The sequence below is a fragment of the Microcebus murinus genome, chromosome 25, assembly GCF_040939455.1.
Source record: "Microcebus murinus isolate Inina chromosome 25, M.murinus_Inina_mat1.0, whole genome shotgun sequence".
In the NCBI taxonomy this organism is placed as follows: Eukaryota; Metazoa; Chordata; class Mammalia; order Primates; family Cheirogaleidae; genus Microcebus; species Microcebus murinus.
Genome location: NC_134128.1, coordinates 21,695,341 through 21,717,358, shown reverse-complemented (window position 1 = coordinate 21,717,358; position 22,018 = coordinate 21,695,341). Strand labels below are relative to the sequence as shown.

General features: G+C 38.7%; 1 protein-coding gene across 1 annotated transcript; it reads right to left on the bottom strand.

Moving 5' to 3' along the window:
- Positions 1-96: 96 nt before the first annotated feature.
- On the bottom strand, positions 97-21,976 carry KIN (Kin17 DNA and RNA binding protein). The gene is made up of 13 exons (XM_075997660.1): positions 21,783-21,976; positions 19,336-19,430; positions 16,257-16,300; positions 16,053-16,175; positions 15,525-15,706; positions 14,018-14,066; positions 12,789-12,849; positions 9,605-9,734; positions 7,667-7,717; positions 4,429-4,497; positions 3,579-3,678; positions 1,593-1,693; positions 97-436 (listed from the first exon to the last, which is right to left on the bottom strand). Exons 1-13 carry the CDS (start codon positions 21,894-21,896, stop codon positions 374-376), a joined length of 1,182 nt encoding a protein of 393 aa, XP_075853775.1. The 5' UTR covers positions 21,897-21,976; the 3' UTR covers positions 97-373.
- Positions 21,977-22,018: the final 42 nt, after the last annotated feature.

The following is a 22,018-nucleotide window of genomic DNA, read 5'->3' as shown; positions in this document are numbered from 1 at the left end:
TCAACTTTACCACTCTACTACTGAAAAATATAAATTTTGAGTGTATATGAAGGATTCCCTCAAATTATATGATTCTAAATTGTCTTATATAAAACACTTTACAATAACATTCTTTAATGAAGATAAAAACTCATTAAGTAAATATTACAAAGAAAACGAATATAACATGGGCAAAATTACATAGTTTTGATAGTTCATGAGACATAATTATATTTTTCTATAAGTTTAGCTAAACAACTATACAGTTATATTTTCAAAAATCCATTTCTTTTATACAAAAGGAATACCCTAACACAGTAGAGTCTCATAACGCTTTGGCGAACACCAATTTGATGTTTTAGGATTTTAATGTGTTGTTGACAAATTTTCAAACTCAGGCAAGTTTTGAAATGTCTTCATATTGAATTCCTTCAACTCTGCGTCCTTTTAAAGGGCCCTACAAATTAAAATAATTAAAAAGAGGTTACAAACACATGTACTGAAAAAACAAATGACACCACACTTATAGATATAAATTTACCTTTTCCATATCCCTAAAACACCACTAAGGTAGTTAACATTTCCATATATATATATATATATATATATATATACACATACATACATATATATAAATTTTAAAAATAATATATGACATTCTCACTTAGAACTATTAATACCACACTTTCTTCAATGATACTCACAGCGTGTTATCAATAGATACTGGGCCAGAGGCTCCCTAGCTGTTCCATATCCTTGCTTCCTGGCTACACAGCTTATGTTTGTAACCCTAGCACTTTGGGAGGCTGAGGCCAGACGATCACTTGAGGCCAGGAGTTGAAGACCAGCCTGGGCAACAAAGTGAGACCCAGTTTCCATGAAAAATAGAAAGATTAGCCGGCGTGGTGGTGGCACCTGTAGTCCCAGCTACTTAGAAAGCTGAGACAGGAGGATCCCATGAGCCGGAGAGTTTGAGGCTGCAGTGGGCTGTAACAAGGCCACTGCACTAAACAACAACACTGCACTCTAGCCTGGGCAACGCAGCTAGACCCTCAAAAAAAAAACCCCCAACTTTACTTGTATGCCAGTGCTCTTTAAATTACTATATTGATCTCTGCTACCTTAAATCCTTTATGGAAGAAGGGGGGACATTTAGGAAAATGGTTGACCTCTGTGGCTCCCTTCCCATTAACTACGACTGCATTTCCCCCCACTAATTTTGCCGTGCCAAGTTGAGTTTTATGTTAAATGTGGAGGGAGGAACTCAGGATAGAAAACTGTACATCTTGTATATAATTTTATAAAACACAGAGACTGGAAAAGAATAGACCAAAATATTAATGGGGGTTATTGTCAGGCTGGGGGACAATGGAAAATTTTAAAAATTATATTTTTCAGGTTTTATACAATAAGCACAGATTTCTTTTGTAATTGGAAAAGAAAATGCTTTAGCAATGACAGAATCATTGGAGAAAATAAGATTACTGATTTCCAAATAGGAAAGAAGGCACACAAAAACCCCAAATTCTAAAATAAAACAAAGAGCAGTCCAATTAAAAATAAACAAACTATGGTACATTTTGAAATTTCTGTCTTTGTGTAAACAAACTTACAGTTTCAATGACTATAGTAGCTGAAAAAGTCTTCTCATTGATGGACTCTAAGGTACCTTCATTTCCTCTGTAACCTCCATTTAAAACTAGAATTCTTTTTCCTACAATTGGAAAGAATATAAACCTTAGTGCAAAGAAATGTCTACATTTTTCTTCTACCTTATTACAGCAAAATGCATTCCACTGAATGAAAATAATGAAAAATGAAACCTTTTTCTTATTAATAGAAGTTCTTAATCATTTAAGAAGAGTATTTTAAAGTATAGTTTGTAGACTTTCATTATTCTAACATTTTAAGACTCCTCATCTTTTTTACTTATTTGTTAAAGGGATACGTTTTAATTTTAGATTGCAAGTATAAGTTACTTGGGGAAAATGTTCCGAGTACAGAAGAAATCAGAGAAAACTGAGCTTAATTTGTCTCTTTTTAAAATTCATAAGATGGCTTGGCAATTTTATAAAAATTTAAACTTACGCCTACCAGATGACTGAGCCCATTCTAAGTATTTACTGCAAGAGAAAAGTAATCATATATCCACACAAAGACTTGAATATGAATGTTCACAGCAGTTTTTTTAACAGCCGAAAACTGCAAACAACTCAAATAACCATCAAGAGGTGACTGGACAAACAAACTCTGGTACAGTTGTCCCCTCTTATCCGCAGTTTTGGTTACCTTTGGTCAACCATGGTCTAAAAATAGGTGAATACAGTATAATAAGATATTTTGAGTGTGAGAGACGTAGACACAGAGAGAACTATATTCATATAACTTCTGTTACAGTATACTGTTATAATTATTTTATTTCATTATTAGTTCTTGTTAATCTCTTACTGTGCTTCATTTATAAATTTAATTTTATCATAGGTATGTATGTGTGTGAAAAAACATAGTATACATGGGGTTTCCTACTATCTATGGTTTCAGATATCCACTGGGGGGTCTGGAAGGTATCCCCAGTAGATGGAGGGGACTGCTGTCCATCCACACAATGACACACTACTCAGAAATAAAAAAGAATGAACTATAGATACCTGCAATATGGGTGAATCCAAAACAATTATGCTGAGTGAAAGAAGCCAGATAATACAAAAGAACACATTTATATCTGGCCAATTGTGGTAGCTCACGCCTAAAACCCCAGCACTCAGGGAGGCTGAGGCAGGAGGGTTGCTTGAGGCCAGGAGTTCGAGACCAGCCTGCACATAATAGTGAGACCCCCATCTCTACAAAAATTTTTTAAATTAGCTGGGTATGGTCACATGCACCTGCAGTCCCAGCTACTCGAGAGGCAGAGGCAGGAGGATTGCTTGAGCCCAGGAGTTTGGTGCTTCAGTGAGCTAAGATTGCACCACAGTACTCCAGCCTGGGCAACAGAGTAAGACCCTGTCTATAAAAAAATGAAAATTCCACATCTGACCTTATGTGACAGGTTGGAGTCAAAACACAGTTAAGACTGTTTCATGTACAAAATTATTAAAAATATTGTATGAAATTACCGTCAGGCTATGTGTACAAAGTGCGTATAAAACATAAATGAATTTCATGTGAAGACTTGGGTTCTCATCCCCAAGATATACAATTATGTATATGCAAATATTCTAAAATCCAAAGATCTCCAAAATCTGAAACATGTTTAGACCCAGGCATTTGGGATAAAATATATTCAACCTGTAATAATAAGCCTAATATGATTAATTCTATCCATATATGTCTGTGTTTTGCTTCAGAAAAAATATGTATTCTAAGAAGAGAAAATCCATTCATGCCACCAAATAAAATAGCTTGATCAGAGGACTGGTAAACTAGTACATCACCTGAAAGAGTTATATTGGCAGTTAATATTTCTGAAATGGAAACAAATATATCCCCATCAAGTAATGTCAAAAAAAAAAAGAAAAGAAAAGAAAAGAAAACTATAGTTGTGAGAATGGGATTGCTCATTTTGATGGCACATGTATTAAATGGTCTGCAAACAGATTTACCTGGTGCTGGAATGACTGTCTCTAAATGAGTCTGGTCAAGTTTCAGCTTGTCTCCAGAATCAATCATCTTGACCACAGCTGTGTATTTGTCAATTACTTCCTGTCATGCAAAATGAACACTTTTATAACAAAATATGTGAACAGTTATTTAAAAGGATAAAATTATATAAAATGAAGACGAATGAAATTCCAATCCAAACATGAGGGTGACTCCTTCTATAGACGACACTATTTTCTACATTCCACATATGATTTCTCAGTCTTTGGTTCTCAAGAAAGAACTCAATTCACAGTTTAGTTACACTTTTCATCTGGAAAGAGTAAGAGACTGGTGATCTCAGAATAAGACTGTAAGAAATCTAGAAAGAGGAGTCATTTTGCCTATTTTCAAGTTTAGTGGAAGAGCAGTCTATGCATGCATAAGGCTGGGTCCTAGAATCAAACTATATTTGGGAAAAGCAAAAGGGAGAAAAAGATTGGAATGTTGATACAAATTTTATAATCCCAGAGCAGCCAAAAGACAGGATCTCTGGGAGGTATAATTATGCTGCCCCTTCATTTAAAAAGAATATATTTTACTGATTAACAAGGCATGCACGCTGAGTTTTTTAAGAGCTGCGAATGAGATTTCATACCTACTACTTGCCCCAGTAAGCAAACAGAACAACTCTGGTTGGAAAAGAAACATTTCTCCAACCATCATGAATTCAGCCTTCATTTTATGGAATAATCAAGAATTTTAGACAATACTTCTGCTACTAGGACTTGATTTCCAAGAAACACCAAAACAGCTTCGCTGGATTACCCACAGCTTTTTTCACAAATTCCATTCATAACTGCATGTCCTTACCTTAACAATACCTTTTTTCTTGTGATATTTGTCACCCAGTTTTTTGGTAATAATTTTTACGATGATTTCCTAGAAAATAACAACAAAAAAATAAAGAGGAAAGGAAAGACATAAACGATCTTTTCTAATTTGCTTCTTCCTTTATGTTCACCGAAAACCATAGTAAAATGTGATTTTTCTGCTAAATAAGAAATTATAGCGTTCTAAGCCTTCCCAACAATGGTAAAACATTTCCTTATTTCCTTAGTATTCTTTTTTTTTTTTTTTTTTTGAGACAGAGTCTCACTTTGTTGTCCAGGCTAGAGCGAGTGCCGTGGCGTCAGCCTAGCTCACAGCAACCTCAAACTCCTGGGCTTGAGTGATCCTTCTGCCTCAGCCTCCCGAGTAGCTGGGACTACAGGCATGCGCCACCATGCCCGGCTAATTTTTTATATATATATCAGTTGGCCAATTAATTTCTTTCTATTTATAGTAGAGACGGGGTCTCACTCTTGCTCAGGCTGGTTTTGAACTCCTGACCTTGAGCAATCCGCCCGCCTCGGCCTCCCAAGAGCTAGGATTACAGGCGTGAGCCACAGCGCCCGGCCTTCCTTAGTATTCTTTTAATCCTTCTTCTTCTTTTGGTTCAGCATGGTTACTAAGAGGAAAAATATATATACAAAATGGCTGATTTCCACCGTGAAGGTCCCTTGAAATATGTTTATCTGTAAATCTCAACTCTACTAATTCATGTCTTTCATAGACAGCTTCTTTCTCTCCATTTAGGAAGTGAAAAGTGCCAAGGATATTACTCTATTGGTGATCATTGCTGATACTCAGGTCGCAAGAGTCTCAGTGGAAACTGCAAGGAACTGAGCGAGCCGTTGAGCTTAGGCAGGGCACTCTTCCCAGAGTTCTCTTCCCATTAGGTTGCTTTGAATTTTTGATACAAATGTGATTCCTCCAGCTAAAAGTATCGTTCTTCTGAGCATCTAATTCTCAAATGGGAGAGAAATCTGGGCTTATTCCATATTAACGGATTCTGGGTTTGCTTCGTTAGCGTTGTTTTCCTGGTTTGGATTAGCTGTCTAAATGCTAAAAATGAAAATTAAATTGCCCAACTTACTGCTATATTCACTGCAGTGATTCCACATTTGCTACTTCAAGTGAATGTATCAAAGAGATGGTCACAAGTATTTCATAAAGCCATGCTTAAAATTACGTCAGCAAAAATTTAGTAAGGACTTTGGGGAAAAGAATATTTAATAGTCAAAAGACATGTTTAAGGGAAAATTTGAATAGTCTTCTCTTAAGCCTCTATTCAAGACTTTCTAAATGAAGTTAATAAATGCCACAACAGCTTATCTGATGAAGCCATAATATTTCTGGGCTAAGCTTCTCAAAGGACTCATGGGACACAGGTTCACACTCTAGTGGAAGATAATTTATTACATCATTGTACTTATTGACCCTTGCCCACAATCAATCTGTTCAAAATACTTCTTTTCTGCATTTAGGAAAGAAAGCCCTCCAAGCATGTCTTTGTGGACTGCTGGTTATTTTCACACACATTCTGCCCATTTCAAAATAAGGAACACACTGAGGCATCAGAGCACAGCTGGCTGGTCCTCACTTGCAACAAAACACTCCGGAAGAGTAAATTCATCAAAAAATATTTTACTATCAGACAAAATTATCAAAGAGAAAATAAAGTTTAACTGAAAGTACTGTCAATGGGGAGAGAACTTCTGGGCTACATAAAGCTTAGAATGCTTTGCCATTCTTTCACTTTTTGTTGGTTTTCTTTTCCCTTTAAACCAATGGTTCTTAGCCAGGGGCACACGTCGGAATCACTTAAGAGGTGAGTGGAAATCCGCATTTCACCCCAGGAGACTGGACGGTGGTAGTTAGTACTGAAGCACATGTAATTTAAAAGAAAAAAAAAAAAACAACTCTCTAAGAAATTTTGAATTATTCTCTGGTTAAGAACCACTGCTTTAAGCAAAATTCTTGATTACATTTTAATAAACAATATATGAAACTATTACTATTCAAACACCAGGTGCTCTAATAGGGAAACCGAATCAAAATAATTCGCCTGTGGTTTTTTCCTACAGATCTTTCCTGTACAAAAACTAGACTTTTCTATTCCATGAGATATCCCTGAGTCTACCAGGGCCCAAACTTCCACTCACAGAGCAGGACGTCAGGTTGCCTAACGCACAGCAGAAGGCAGCACCGTGGTCCCCTCACTCACCACTTACCAAATGACCTTGGGGAAATTATTCTACTTTGTGTCCCCCGTTTTTTTTTTTTAACCTATAAAATGGCAACAATAACAGTAATGACCTTATAGGGCTGTTAGGAGAATTAACTAAAATAATTCATACACAAAGTGCTTATTTTCTATTTAACACAGCAAGTGTTTTCACCTTAGATAACTTATTTCACGATTCTTCACGTGATCACCTGTGGAAATGCTTCCCTCTGCATAAGAAGACAGACTAAAACATGGAAACTAACTTATTTTTTCACACTAGTAGAAGAATGACTATGAAGACTTGAATTAGAATCCTGGACTTCTCAACTTTCAATCTTATTTCTCAAATCAGAAATTATCGAAATGATATATTATTTTACACTCCCCTATTATTGTTCAAACCAGCTTCTTTAAGAATAACTAAGGCACTCTGAAAGTTTTATGAAAACTTCTCGTCTCAGTAAGTCCAAAATAGAGCATCAATAAATAGTAATTTAAAAACTATTAAATGCTTAAAAACAATTTTAACTTATTATTTTAAATAATAAGCAATAAAATATAAAATTTCCTCGAGATTATAAAACTAAAACCTGCCTTTTTCTACAAAGTACATAAATAGGTGTTCTAAGATCAATAAGCTATAAATTGAAAACCACTACTTCAGCAATTACAATTCTACCTTTTAATCCCATTTCTGAAAACACAACATTTTGTCTCACAGCAAAGATTGAAAATTCCAGGCTCAAATTCAAGATGTCCATACACAAATTTAGCACTAACCTTGTGGGACATAAATGGTCTATAAACAAAAGTAATCATCCACCATAACTGCCACCGAAAATTAAAGACCCAATAGAAAGAAAAGTCATTATAAAATTATAACTAACCCTATCTGTGTAAGCTAGATATGTTTGAGAAATTTCGTTATTTATATCAAATGCTATTTAAATCATTCACTTAAACATAAATTTAGGACTTAAAATCCAACTGGATACTCACAGGCTGTAGCCAGTAATCTGTTCGGGCAGTTCTTTTCTTCTCCTCTTCAATCTGTAAACACAGAAGACATTCTTAAAATCATCTCTTTAAAATCTTCAGTTTACTTCAAAATACTATTCTATTTAGCAAAATAACACTATAAGACACATACTTCACAGAAGACCAAGGATCTTTGCTAATTTGCAAGCTCTGATAAATATAAATACAAATAAACATTATTTATAATTAGTTTTTGATTTAAAAAAAAACCTTGGATTTTAAAAAATATGTGATAAAGCAAGTCAACTGAACAGAAAGCAAACAAAAATCACCGCTATTCACCCAATACTGCAAGACCATCGGCCAGCACCACACCATGCTTGCCTGCTTTGACTATCAGAAGTTAGAAAACAGGCTACGTTTTCATGTAAAACCTAACACATGCACCAATCTCGCACAGCGCCCTTAGAAATACAGTGTGATGGCAAACAAGAGGGGCCCTGTTTGGGAATGATAATAAAGCTCATGAGTGAAAGAGAAGAACAATACCACTGAGAGACACAAATAAGAGTGACCAAAAGATAAAAGCGGCGTCCGGCCACGATGACGATACATCTTAACGTTTTCCTTCTCAACTGCTTACAGTTAACCCGAAGTACCAACTTTTGATGGGATCAACAACCTCATTCTTTGGTTGGTTCTAAACTTCATTTTAAATCCTTCAGCTTTCCAATATGAATAAACACTGTTCTAAATTTAGTATGCATTTAGTTTGCATCATATTCAAAAGGTAGATCTGACTTTCCATTTTACTTCAAATTAAATCTTAAAAAACCCCTGCCATGACGTGTAAGAAATGGTGCTGTCCCCCCTGCTCTCTTCAACCTCAGACGCTGCCACCATGCGCTCACTGCACTCCAGTCACACGCTCCTTCTGAGGGGTGATCTTTCCTGCCTGGCACCTTGCAAGTTCCCTCCCACCTCCTTAGCATTCTGTCATCATTTACTGCTTCGCTTGCTAACTGAATGGCTCCCTCACTAGAATGAAAGCCCGTGACAAACAGGGACTGCGTTTTTGTGCCTACCACACAGATCCTGCACCTTGCACAATGCCCAGCACACAACAGCGACTCAGTACGGACTGAATGATGAAATGACGACATTTCATAGCGTATTAACCTCGTTTCATACTTTAAGCTCTTTAGACTGCCCTGCGTGGCGTGAGGGCTGGTAACAGAGAAGAGCAAACAGTTATTTCCCATCCCTTCAGAATGAAGAAAAGAGATGGGGGGACAGAGGAAATGATATTAAAGCAAAAACATTTAGCTTCTTGTATTCACTTTTTCTTTCTCTTCTCCCAGATTTCTTCTTCTTCTCTCCCACTTATTTTGTTAATTCACTGATGAGGTAAGGCTATGGGTGTTAGAAGGGGGAAAGGAATACTTAGGAGAATATTAAGAACTTTCTGCAGAATTACTCCAGAGTCTTGGGTAGATTAGAGGCAAAGTCTGGCCCTAAATCCAGATAATCATATGTTTTCAATGACTCATCACATAAACTCAGCCATCAGTTTAGATCAATTGAAAAAGCTGTCAGAACTTTCTCTTGCTGGCTAGGAGTATGTCAGTGGGATTCCGAGGCAAGAGGAGAGTACTAGCTGGAGGAGAGAGAGCACCAATGGAGGACCACAATTTCTAACTGAACTCTGCGGACCATAATTTCATGGAACGTTTCAAAGACAGCTCTTGAGCCAAGAAAATAAACGTATTGGTGGGGGTGCGGGGTCCAACTCTGTTCTGATGGAACTGAAGCTAGGCTCCTATGCCCTAATCCGTACATGAAAATTTTTCTAAGTCTATATTAATCTCACAATGGGTGAAGCTATTTAAGTTTCCTTAGGTTTGAATTACATCATTCCTCTAATTGCTAAAACGCTCCTAAGGAGCCCACAAACTGTACCTCCATGATCTCATCCAGTGCGGATTTCTTTTTCTTCTTTTCCTTGGACTGAGCTGAGCCCTGGGGAGGTTCTTTCCGTTTCACTGACGCCGCGCTTCCTATCGTCTTCAGCGCACTCGGCCCCAGAGAGCTGATGGAAAGAAAAACCATGCTTGTTAACAAGAACCACACAGGGAAAAATGCTTTATAATGTGCAAAACTGACAATACAGAACAAATCTGTTCCATGATTCACTTACAGCAAATGAGTCAAAACAATGAGGGACCTGTTGCATCTCTTACAGGACGACCAGCATTGAACCTGCCCTGCCTCCAACTCCCTGAGCCTTCTAACCCCTTGTGTCAGTGCTACTACTGTCAGCATAGCACAGTGACGACAGCCTAGGCTTTGTCAGATTGGGCAGGTCAGGGTTTGAGACTACTTCTGTTAGGACCTTGATTAATTCACTTTTCCAAGCCTCAAATCCTCAACTATAAATGGAAGTAACTCCTAACTCCAATGCAAGGATTAAATAAGATTTTTTCTTTTTTTTTTTTTTTTTGAGGCAGAGTACCCTGGCATCAGCCTAGTTCACAGCAACCTCAAACTCCTGGACTCAAGCGATGCTCCTGCCTCAGCCTCCCAAGTAGCTGGGACTACAGGTGCGCACCACCATGCCCAGATAATTTCTTTCTATTTTTGGTAGAGATGAGGTCTTGATTTTGTTCAGGTTGGTCTCAAACGCCTGGACTCAAGAGATCCTCCCACCTTGGCCTCCCACAGTGTTGGGATTACAGGCGTGAGCCACCACACCGGCCCGAGTTTCAGCTGGAGAAGATGAAAAAACCCTAGAGATAGATGGTGGTGATGGTTGTACAACAGTGTGAATTCACTTAATTCCACTGAACTGTACACTTCAACATGGTTAAAATGGTCAATTTGATGTTATGTATATTTTACCACACACATAAAAGAAATAAAATTAGGCTTAATAAGAGATTCTCTATCAAGAAAATGATATTCAGCATTATTAAATGTCTAGAATGCAATAAGCAATGGGGATACAAAGATGACCAGAATAGCCCAGTAGGATCCCACGATACAGTGGGAGGACAGACATGGAAGGGCATCCCAAGAAGAGGGGACAGTAGAAACAAAGGTAAGAAAAAGTAAGACACCCCCCCCCCAGCACATTTAGGAAACCACAGTTTAGCACAGAGGGAGTGCAAAGGGCAGGAGATACAACAGGTATAACAGTATGTACAAAAATAAGAAGTCATCTTATAGATGCTGACACTAGGAGACTTTAGTAAAAAAGGTTAGTAAAAAAGCACTGTAATTCCAGTGCCTTGGGAAACAAGAGGCAGGAGGATCACTTGAGGCTAGGAGTTCGAGACCAGCCTGGGCAGCATAACGAGACCTCATTTCTACAAAAAAGTAGCTAGGTGTAGTGATGCACACCCATAGTCCTAGCTATGTGGGAGGCTGAGAAAGGAGGATCGCTTGAGCCTATGAGTTCCAGCCTAGGCAACAGAGATCCTGCATGGTAGGATTTAAAGTTTGAAGTCTAGCAAGGTCCTTTTGCTTGTGTTATCAAGATTCTATTAGAGGGGTGAGAGACTGAGACAGGGTTAGGATGGGGTTAAAATCAAAGCAAGACATGAATATTAACAGATTGGAAATGGAAGGTAAATCTTCTTAAACAGGCCTACGTTTCTGCTTTCCAGAAGTCAGAACACATATTTTGTGGTTTTTAAGCCACCCAGTTTGTGGCAATTTGTTACAGCAGCCCTAGAAAACTATTAAATAACACAAGAGTGATCAATCTGGGGCCCACTGGAACCAATCTTAACACTCATCTAACGGCTAGGAACAGCAAACACTGAAAGCGAATGGAGAGAGACGCACGAGGCCTAAAACTGCAAGGACGTGTGTCATGACGCGTTCGAGCCTGTCCTCCAGGTTACACGACTCCCATATTAGAAAATTCTTTCCAAACATACCGTTATCTAGAACCCAATTAACCAATTTCTTAATGATATCTAATGAAGGTATTAATTTTGAAATACTACTCTGGTCAAAGTTAGGACATCTGGCAAGCGATTTTGAAGCTGATACATATTGCTGACTCAGCCTATGTCCGTCACTGGAACGAATCTTAACCCTTATTAATCCTTATTAATTAATTAATCCCAATTAATCCTCAATCTTAATCCCCCTAGCCACTTATTCAATCATGCAAATAAGCACTGACCTAAGAATGAACAGAAGAAACTTCGATCTTAAAAAAAAACATGTTAAATAAACACTTCAGTAAAATAGATAACACCACCCAATTTTAAAAGTAAATTCCAGTAGATACTGGGATTTGAGTATCTTGTCTTACTCATCTTTTTTTAATCTCCGTAACAAAACTGAATGCATTGCACATCACAAACAGCAAATAAAGATTTGGTGAAAGAGTATACAAGAAGTGCAGGAGAAGATAACATGAAAAGCAGACAGAGCTACCTGACTACACACGATACAAGGATTTGGCTCCAGCCTGCTACCTGCTTTTGGAAATAAGATTTCACTGGAGCACGGCCACTCTCCATTCATTCACGTACTGTTGTCTGTGGCTGCTCTCTCACTACAACAGCAGATTTAAGTGGTTGTGACAAACACATGTGGCCAAAAAAGCCTCAGATATTTACCATATGGACCTTTACGGAAAAAGTTTGCTGCCCTTAGCTCTGTACTACGCCATCTAGAAGGGAAGGGAGCAGCTATAGAGCATTTGCATTGCGCTGGGTGCTAGGGAGAGAGGCTGATTGCTTAGTCTCTGTTCTCAGAAAACCACAATACAGCGGTTAAAAGAAAAATGTACACCCAGGTAATATTTAAACTTTGGTAAGTGGGCTGTGATAGGAAAATAAACAGTTTTATAGTAGTGCAGACAGAATCATTACATGGAGATTCACGGTGAACCAAAAGTGAGGCATTTAAAACAAGCCTTTCCTCAAAAGATCGGATCTCATCGCAGGCAAATAAGAATAGTTGCTAAAAGTCAATCAGACCAACAGAAACCCCAATCGACAAAGAAAAACCAAAAAAGAAGAAAATTGCGACCAGAAAAGAATGATTCATGATGCTTTAACAAGTAGTAACCGCCTACATTTCACAAAAATCCTAAAGGTTCAAGATACCTGTGAATGTAGCTCACCTTGACTTGGAGGATGTTGCTCCTGCCGAACTACATGCTCCTTTATTCAAATTAAACGTAACTAGAAGAAAAAAATTGATATCCCATATATATTTAAGGAAAATTATAATTTAAACTTATCAAATTAGATACAAGGTAGTCTGGGCACAGAGGCTCACGCCTGTAATCCTAGCACTTTGGGAGGCTGAGGCGGGAGGATCACTTGAGCTCGGGAGTTTGAGACCAGCCCGAGCAAAAGCAAGACCCCGTCTATACTAAAAACAGAAAAATCAGCCGGGCACCGTGGCGCGTGCCTGTAGTCCCAGCTACTCAGGAGGCTGAGGCAGGAGGATCGCTTGGGCCCAGGAGTTAGAAGTCGCAGTGAGCTATGACACCACCACTGCATTCTACCCGGGGTGACAGAGCAAAAAAAGATACCACAGGGTATTCACAGAAGAACTAAAGGACATTTTAAATAAGTGAGAGCTAAAATGCTCCCATCCAAAGATCACGTATCCCTGAAAAATGTCCCGGTGTGAAACCTAGAGAGCTAGGAGGGACCCTGCATGTCATGTCGCTGTAGCAGACAATGCTGGTTGCTTCCCCCCATCCTCCCCCTTGCTAACAGTACTTCTTGCCCTTTTTCCTGGCTAACAGCATTCCAAGTTTGTTCAGGTGTCCACATCTCTCGCCTGTAGCTTAGGGGACATAACATCATCTTCACCTCTGGGGTAAATTCTGGTTGTTTAAACCAATCAACATAATCCCAATGACTGCTTGTTAGGTGGACACGTGACACGCTTCCTTTTGAATAGCTGGCCAATGATATCAAAAGGAAGCATGTTGGCAGGAGGACTGTATCCTAGGAAAAGTTTCCTTGCTCCTGCAGTTGACTCCAGAAGAGATACTTCTCTGCCATTCTCTGGACAATGCTGGGTCTGGAAGTGATGGCTGGAGTGTTGGCAGCTCCCTGTGTCTGTATGGCACACAGAACCATCTTGCCACTGGGATTCTTATTATGGCAAGATATATTTCCTTATTGTTTAGGCTGATTTTAGTCAATTTTCTTACTTGGCTGAAGGCATCCCGTCTAATACATTAGTATTCCTTTTCATTTTATAGATAAGAATGATGCATCCCAGAGAGATTAAATGTTGCTACCAGACATGTAGCTAGTTTTCAGCAAAGCCAATACAAAAGCACCCACATTAAAAAAAAAAAAAAAAACAAAGAAGAAAAATTAAAACTACCTTTCTCTTCCTCATTTTCTCTACTTAATTCCGTAAAAATAGGGGCCTCCTAAAAAAAAAAGGTTGAAAGTGTTGATTTACAGTTCATGTACTATCAATAATTAATAGGCCTAAATTACAACATACTACCTGTGCTGCAAGGCAACTCTAAGACACAACTCTAAATGATTAAGACTTTAATGAAGAAATCAGATGCTTTACAAATATTCTCCACTTGATAATTATTCTAAAGGACAAAAAAGTAGCTTTTCTGTACCAAAGTATAGTTTACCTACATTTTTATTTCTATGACAACTTAAAACAGGAAACAACAAAATGTAAGGCAATAAACTTTAGGAATCTTACCTGGAGCATTACTTTAAAAAGCAAGATCTTTCCATACTATGGTGTAATTTAGTGTAATGATTAAAGAGCCTTAGACTCAACTCAAACAAAACTGCATATATGAAACCCACCTCTGTATAGTCTGTGAGCTTTGTAATCTGGCAGCCTCAGCATCTCCCTTAAGCCTCGGTTATTCTATCTTTAAATAGGGATAGGGTTGAACAGACTACCTTACTCCTATTCCTTAGCCCTACCTTAGGAGCAGACTAAACGAATCGATAATCGATGGTGATACCAGAACAGTGGTTACTTCTGGGGAACAGGGGTATTAGTGAGGGAAGCTTCTGGCATGCTGGAAATGGTCTGTATCTTTTACTCGCTCTCTTTCCACATATGCGTATCTGTAAAAGTTCATCGACCTGTGCACCTAAGATTAATGTACTTCGTACACTTTAATCAATGTACGACAGAGCTTGATAAAAAGTTTTTAAAAATACTAAATGGCTAGTAGTTTCACACACACACCAGGCTGTAGTTTCCGCTCACACACTACTGCTAGGGTGCAAGCTGTGGCGGGCAGTTTTCTGTATCTTTGGTCCCCCGTGTATTCCCAGTGCCTAGAAAAGTCCTGGCACACGGGAAACCCCGATACATGTCTGTTGAAATAAATCCCTTGACCTAGTTATTCTAACACTTGAGTCCCCTGCCTGCCCCATCCACCTGGCTTCCGCCCACTCATTCTTCAAGACTCCTCTGCTGAGGGGCGGTATCTGCCTTCGAACATGCTCTGTCCTCCCTGGACTGCCATAAACGTTGGCCCTTATGTTCCCAGAGTGTTTACCTCCAGCGTTGCATTAACCACAGCGAGCTGAAATTAGCTGCTTATATGTCTTCCCAATAGGTACTGTCTCTATTTTAGGGATAAGGAAACTGGGGTCTAGAAAGATTAGGTAGTTATACAGGACCGTGAAGTTAGCCAGTCAGGAATTAAAGTGAGGTTTGTGTTAACTCCAGAATGACTCTACAGCCTGTGCTTTGACACCTCATCAGGCTCTTTCTCCTCTTAGTTAAGAAACTATGCCTACAAAGACTCGATTTAACGCTTTAAAAAAAAAAAAACAAAAACAAATTTTGCTTCTTTAGATCTTTTCACATTGGCTCTCTGGAGGATATAGTTGCCCACCTGTTCCTTCCCTTCCAGACCTCTTCTCACTTGCTCTTCAATAAATTTGGCAGTTTTTTCTTCATCATCAAGATCCTGCTTCTTCTTTTTCTCCAGCTCCAGTTGCCGGCGGATGGTTTCGGGGTCCCTGTCTATGTACTGAATGTACCAGCCTTTCGGTGTCTCGTCCACTTTGCACAGGCCTTAATAGAAACAACAGACACCATACATTTGCGTACAACCAGAGCAACATGTAAGTCTCAACGTAAATGACATTTACATATGTGCACATGTAAATATCAACCTAAATGAGAGAATGCTTCGGTGATAAATCACGGTCCAAAGAACTATTCCAGACATTCATGTTCAATCGCGATAAACAAAATCAATCCTGGAATAGTATGCTCCTCTCTCCTCCAGTTTTCCAACTGCCCTGCATCCTGCATCCTTTTCCTTTTTTTTCATGAATTTACGTAGAAATGATGGCAATTCTCTCTCTCCCATCAATGGAACCACATGACAACCATTCCAATAATCTCTTATTCTTACCCTCTCTGCCCAGCCACTTGGTAAAATCAGTCAGAGTTTCCCACTGGGTGGCATTCATATGGATGTGCTCCCGGTGGCTGATGTATTCATTGTAGACGATGTTGTTATGGACTCTCTTTGTGCCTAAGAACAACATATGACACTGTTGATCCTAAGAAGACCGTAAGGTTATAGAGTTATTTGCACAATACTTGAGATCTTTACCAAAGCGTCTCCTGAGAAGTTCTAGAAAGTCGTTTCGGAATTCCCTAATAAAGAAAGAAAGGAAAGCATTAAGCTTAAAGCATCACCTTCCTAAAATTTAAGCAATCACACAGCTTTAATGCCCAATAGATATGAAACATCTATAAGAATATCTGCTGAGATTATAGCTTTCAAGGATTAAAGGTTAAAAGTCAGCTTGGAGTTGAAATGTTTTATCTTAGTAAAGCAACCATAGCAAAAGCTACCACATTATTTTTGGAGAGAGTCCTTCATATCTCTCTCTCTCTCTCTCTCTGTTTTTTTTTTTTTTTTTTTTTTTTGAGACAGGATCTTGCTCTATTGCCCAGGCTGGAGTACAGTAGTGGGATTACAGCTCACTGCAACCTTGAACTCCTGGGCTCAAGCAATCTTCCCACCTCAGCCTCTAGAGTAGCTGGGACTACAGGGATATACCAACACTCTTGGCTAATTTTGCTTAATTTTTGTAGAGACAAGGTCTTGCTGTGTTGCCCAGGCTGGTCTTGAACTCCTGGCCTCAAGTGATTCTCCTGCCTTGGCCTCTCGAAGTGCTAGGATTACAGGTGTGAACCACTGCAACCTTAGTGCTACTGAACATGACATGATAGTCCCATTCTACCTAATAACAAAACTGCCTTTGCACATGAAATTGGCAGTTAATGTGTCCCTCCGTGCTGGATACACTGTTAAGTGCTAGATAAACATAAATGAATAAAATATAAATTGTGACCTTTATGGAGGTTGCAATCTAGCAGAGCCAATCATAACAGAAGTTAAAGTGGAAAAGAAATGTCACTCAATATCACAGAAAGAGTTAAGGGACATACCCAGAGGTGATTTGAATATGGGCAGTGAAATATAAATAAAACTTTTATAGGTGAATTGGAAGACAAGGCCATTCTCAGGTGGTACACAGAGAGGAAAGCATCACATTTGAAAAATGACACTCAACCTAATTTGGCTAAAGTTTAGGGCAGACAAACATGAGGGTGACAGAGGGGGTAGAACAAAGGGGAAGATGCAGCTGGAAAATAAAAATAAGGTTTGGGCTAATTTTTGAAGTGCCTTGAGTGTCATGCTAAAGAGGATGAGTTTGAATTTCATTTGAGAAGCAATTTGTTAAAATTCGTGATTTAGAAAAGACAACCCTGGTGGACAGGACAAAAAGTCTTTTAAGTTGTGGCCCTCATATCAGCAGCATCAACATCCCTGGGAACTGGACAGAAACGCAAAATCCAGACCCACTGACTCAGGCTGGGTGCGGGGTGTGCGTTCTGAGAATAAGCTCCCCAGGTGCTTCTGATGCACACAGGGGTTTGTGAAGCCATGCACTGGCAGTAAAAATTATGGATTGCATTAAATCTCAACCCTCAAGTAAACATTTTTCTAACATTCTGTGCGATGCAGTGAGAATTATGCACAAACCACTTCTGCTGCTGTACAATCGTTCTGAGCAAAGCACTTGTGTGACCGAGCTGTGAGCTGAAATATCTTTTTCCTCTTTACTTGAAAGAACTGACATATAAACTATCCTTATTCCAATGGTTATTGGCATACATCTTCTAAAACATAAAGTGAGTCTGTCATGTTAAGGAAAACAACTGACAGTATCCATTGCCAATGATAAAATTTGAGCTTGCAAACTAATATCTGCCACTGTGACTTTGACATGCTTCCCAATGCTTAAGGATGTTTCTGATGGCATCAGTGTTGATATTAGTGAAAATGATTCAATAAAATTGTTTGATAAAATCTGTCACCATTTAGAAGATCTGTGAAACTCAGTGAAACAGTATATTTCAACAAGCAGCACATGATGTTATAAAATCATGCGTGGGTATAAGATTCACTCAAAGTAAAAGATAACCCATGGATTTTAATGTAACAGGACAGAAAGTTCAGGGACCTGGTTTCAGATTCCACATTGCAACTCATCTTTAAGAAACTGCCAAACATTGTGTTTTGATGTAGTATCAAAAATAATATCCAAAATTATTTGAAAAGTTTATCAAAGTATTCCTCCCTCTCAATCACATATGTATGTATAGGTTGGATTTTCCTTAAGTGCTTTAATCAAAACATTTCATAAATAGACAATGTAGAAAGGAGATGTGAGAATCCAATTGTTCTGTATTAAACAAGACTTATATTGAAGAGATTTATAAGAATGGAAAAACAATGCCTGTTTTTTATTTGGAAAATATAACTATTTTTCATCCAATTTTAATATGTAATAAGTGTATTATTTTAAAATTAATTAATAAATATATATTTTTTAAATTTCTTGATTTTGATTTCTAAGTGTTGACACATATAACCCACATAAACAGAAGCTCTTTGGGGTCTTCAACAATTTTTAAGAGTATACATGAGTCCTAAGACCAAAAGGTCTAGAACTTTGGAAAGAGATGGATGGAAGCAAGACTATTTATAGCAATGATAATAACTAACAGCTAATCTTAATCAAGTATTGGGCACTCTTCAAGTCACCTTAAAAGTATTAACTTATTGTGGCCAGGCACAGTGGTTCATGCCAGTAATACTAGCACTTTGGGAAACTGAGGCAAAAAGATCGCTTGAAGCCAAGAGTTTGAGACCCCCTCTCAAAAAAATATACATATATAACTCATTGACTCTTTATATAAACCCTATGAGGGATCAAGAATACTTGGAAGAGGTTGCTATTTTTAGTGACATTTTACAGATGACAAGATCAAAGCACAGAAAACCTAAGTAGATTGTCGAGAGACACACAGCTTCTCGGTGGAAAACAGTCTGACTGCAGAGCCTGTGTTCTTAGTCACAACTGGGTTAGAATGAAAGATAGTTTCATATGTTTAAAGTGGAAGGAAGAAAAAATTAAATTGTGAGAAACACTTTCGTAAAAATTTCATAGTATAAAAAATTCTCAAAAAAAGATAAAAACTGAGCATATGGAGAATGCAGTTGCCATGTTAACATATAAGAAATAATAGAACCTCTAATAAATAAAATATTAACCATCTATTAAATGTCCAACTCAATAAAGCTTTTGAGATAAGGAGTCCTTTGAGTTACTTACTCTGAAAAATAATCCATAAACTGCTGAGGATTTTCTGAAGCCAGTAATAGTTGTCTCTGATGAGATTCGGACATACAATGACACTTAAAGCCATTCTATAAAAAATGTAAAGGTAGTAGTTAAATTCTGATTTAGGTCATGGAAATGGGCTCTAAATAGAAGTATTTAAACCCTACAAATCTGCTCTTTGATGATAAATTGTAAGAAATAATCAAATCACTAGCTGTAGCTATCCTATCAGGTTTTTAAAAGCATTTTTATGGAGCTGAGCTTTGCAACTCTGCTAATCAAAGAATAATCCTTGAGATCAAAGAGACAGCAAAATAGTGTTGTAGCAAACAGACAATAATAAGAAACAGGTCAATGTCAAGGAAAAAAGGGTGGAGGGGAATGGGTTCTATCCTAAATTTAGAATTTAGAAAGAATTAAAGTTAGAGAGAATTAAAAATCCTAATAACCCAGAGCACTTACAACTTTTAGGGCAGTGAAACTATTTTGTAAGCTTTTATGATGGGGGATGCAATGACATTATGCATTTCTCAAAACTTATAGAATGGATGATACCAAGAGTGAACCCTAATGTAAACTGTGGGCTTTGGGTGACACTGCTGTGTCAATGTAGGTTCATCCATTGTAACAAACAAACTCTATTGCAGGATGTTGATAAAGGGAGAGGCTGTGAGCATTTGAGGAGGGATTATATGGGAAATCTCTGTATCTTCTAGTTTGTTTTTGCGGTGAACCTAAAAACTACTCTAAAAAAACAAAATCTATTTAAAAAGTCCTAATAACCAAATCCAATTCATGGCTTTTGATTGGATCTTGGTTTGAAAAAACACATTTGGGGGACAACAGAGGAAGTGTGAATATGGAATGTGTATTAGATGATACAGAAGGATCTTTATTCATTTTGTTATGTTGATGACATATATTGTGGTTATGTAGGAAGGTATTCTGATATTTTAGAGATGCATATTTAAGTATTTAGAGCTGAAATTTCCTTATGATTGTAATTTACTTTAAAATATTTTTTTAAAAAGGTAAATGTGGCAAAACACTTAAAGTGTTTTAGATCTGTGTGTTATGGACTGCATGTTTATGCCCCCCCCCTCCAAATTCATATGTTGAAACCCTAATCCCTAAGGGGATGACATTAGGAGGAAGGCCTTTGGGAAGCCATTAGGTTTAGATGAGGTCCCTTATAAGAGAAACAGACTACAGCTTGCTCCTTCCATCTTGTGAGGACACAGACGGCAGCTGTCTGCAAACCAGGAATAGGGCCTTCACCAGAATTTGGCCATGCCAGCACCCTGGTCTTGGCTTCCCAGCCTCCAGAACTATTAGAAATAAATTTCTGTCATTTAAACCACCCAGTCTATGGTATTCTGTCATAGCAATCCAAGCCAACTAAGACACTAGGTAATGGATATTTGGATATTCATTAAACATTAAGAACTAAAGGGATATGAAAGAGAAATATCTCATCCCTCATTTGCAGAAACACTGAATAGGACTATTCCAATTTCCTCAGAATTCTTCTACGCCTAGCAATCTCCAGAGACACATATGGTCACATCATTAGCCTGCTCTCATTCAACAGTGTTCCATCTTCCACCTCTTTAGTGGAGAAAAATGTGACTCCATTGCACAGTATACTCGGCTTTTCAAGATCTGCCCAAAAACTACCTAAGCCATTTTACATCTACTTCACTCATTTAAAACTCAATGACAAAAAAAAAAAGGAAATAAAATAAGAGAAAGATGTATAAACAAACAAAACAAGAAAAACCTCAAAGACAATCCTACAAGTAGGCACAGTTATTATTCCCATTTTACAGATAAGTAAACAAGCAAAGAGAATGTAAGTCGTATTATAACTTGCCCAAGACCACACAGCTAGTAAGTGGTGCAATTTGACTTCACAATTTTGACAGTATTGACTCCAGATAAATCAACAATCTGAACCACAGCGTTATTCTGGGCCTGGTACATTATAGGTACTCAATGAATGCTTGTTAGATGAGCAGTTGTGGAAGAGCTCAGTTTCCCTTTTTCATCTGACCCTAATCATCATTCCATTTCTCTCAAGGGCCAAGACAAGGCACAGACGGACGGTTGTTTTTGTTTTTGTTACTGCCCGGGCGTGCACCCTGCACTGCGCACTATTCATGCTCCTGGAGGCTGAAAGACCTTTTCTGAGCTATCTTTTGGGGAGGGGAGAGGGTGGGAGGAGTGAGGTGTCAAAGACCCCAGGCTGTCGCTAGGACAGGGGCTGCAGGGAAGCACGGCTCTACCTACTGCCGAGCAGTGGACTCGCCCGCGGCAGACCCCAGAAGCCTCGGGACCCGGAACCCGAGACCCGCGCTCTCAGCCCGCTGGGCAGGGACTACAACCTGCATTTCCAGCGGGGCCTCCCGGGGAGACGCGGCCACCGCGGGCCCACTCACCTCGTCCCGGCACTGCTTCTGGCACATCTGGCAATACCAGCGCAGCTTCTGAAGCCCCTTGGACTTGATCCTGTTGGCAATAGCCTTGGGGGTAAGAAAATCCGACTTCCCCATCGCGACCGCCGCAGCTTATATCGCTCTCGGGAGCCCGGCGCCCCTCAAACCGGAAGCGGAACCGGGTTGGCACGGGTGGGCGGGACAAATACCAGCTGAGAGGCGGAAGGAGGTGGGGCCTC

Coding starts and splice junctions, on each gene's coding strand:
- KIN (XM_075997660.1), bottom strand. CDS start 21,896: ATGGGGAAGTCGGATTTTCTTACCCCCAAGGCTATTGCCAACAGGATC. Junction 19,431..21,782: donor AGAAGCAGTGCCGGGACGAG/GTGAGTGGGCCC, acceptor CATTTTTTATAG/AATGGCTTTAAGTGTCATTG. Junction 7,718..9,604: donor CACTGGATGAGATCATGGAG/GTACAGTTTGTG, acceptor CTGTGTTTACAG/ATTGAAGAGGAGAAGAAAAG.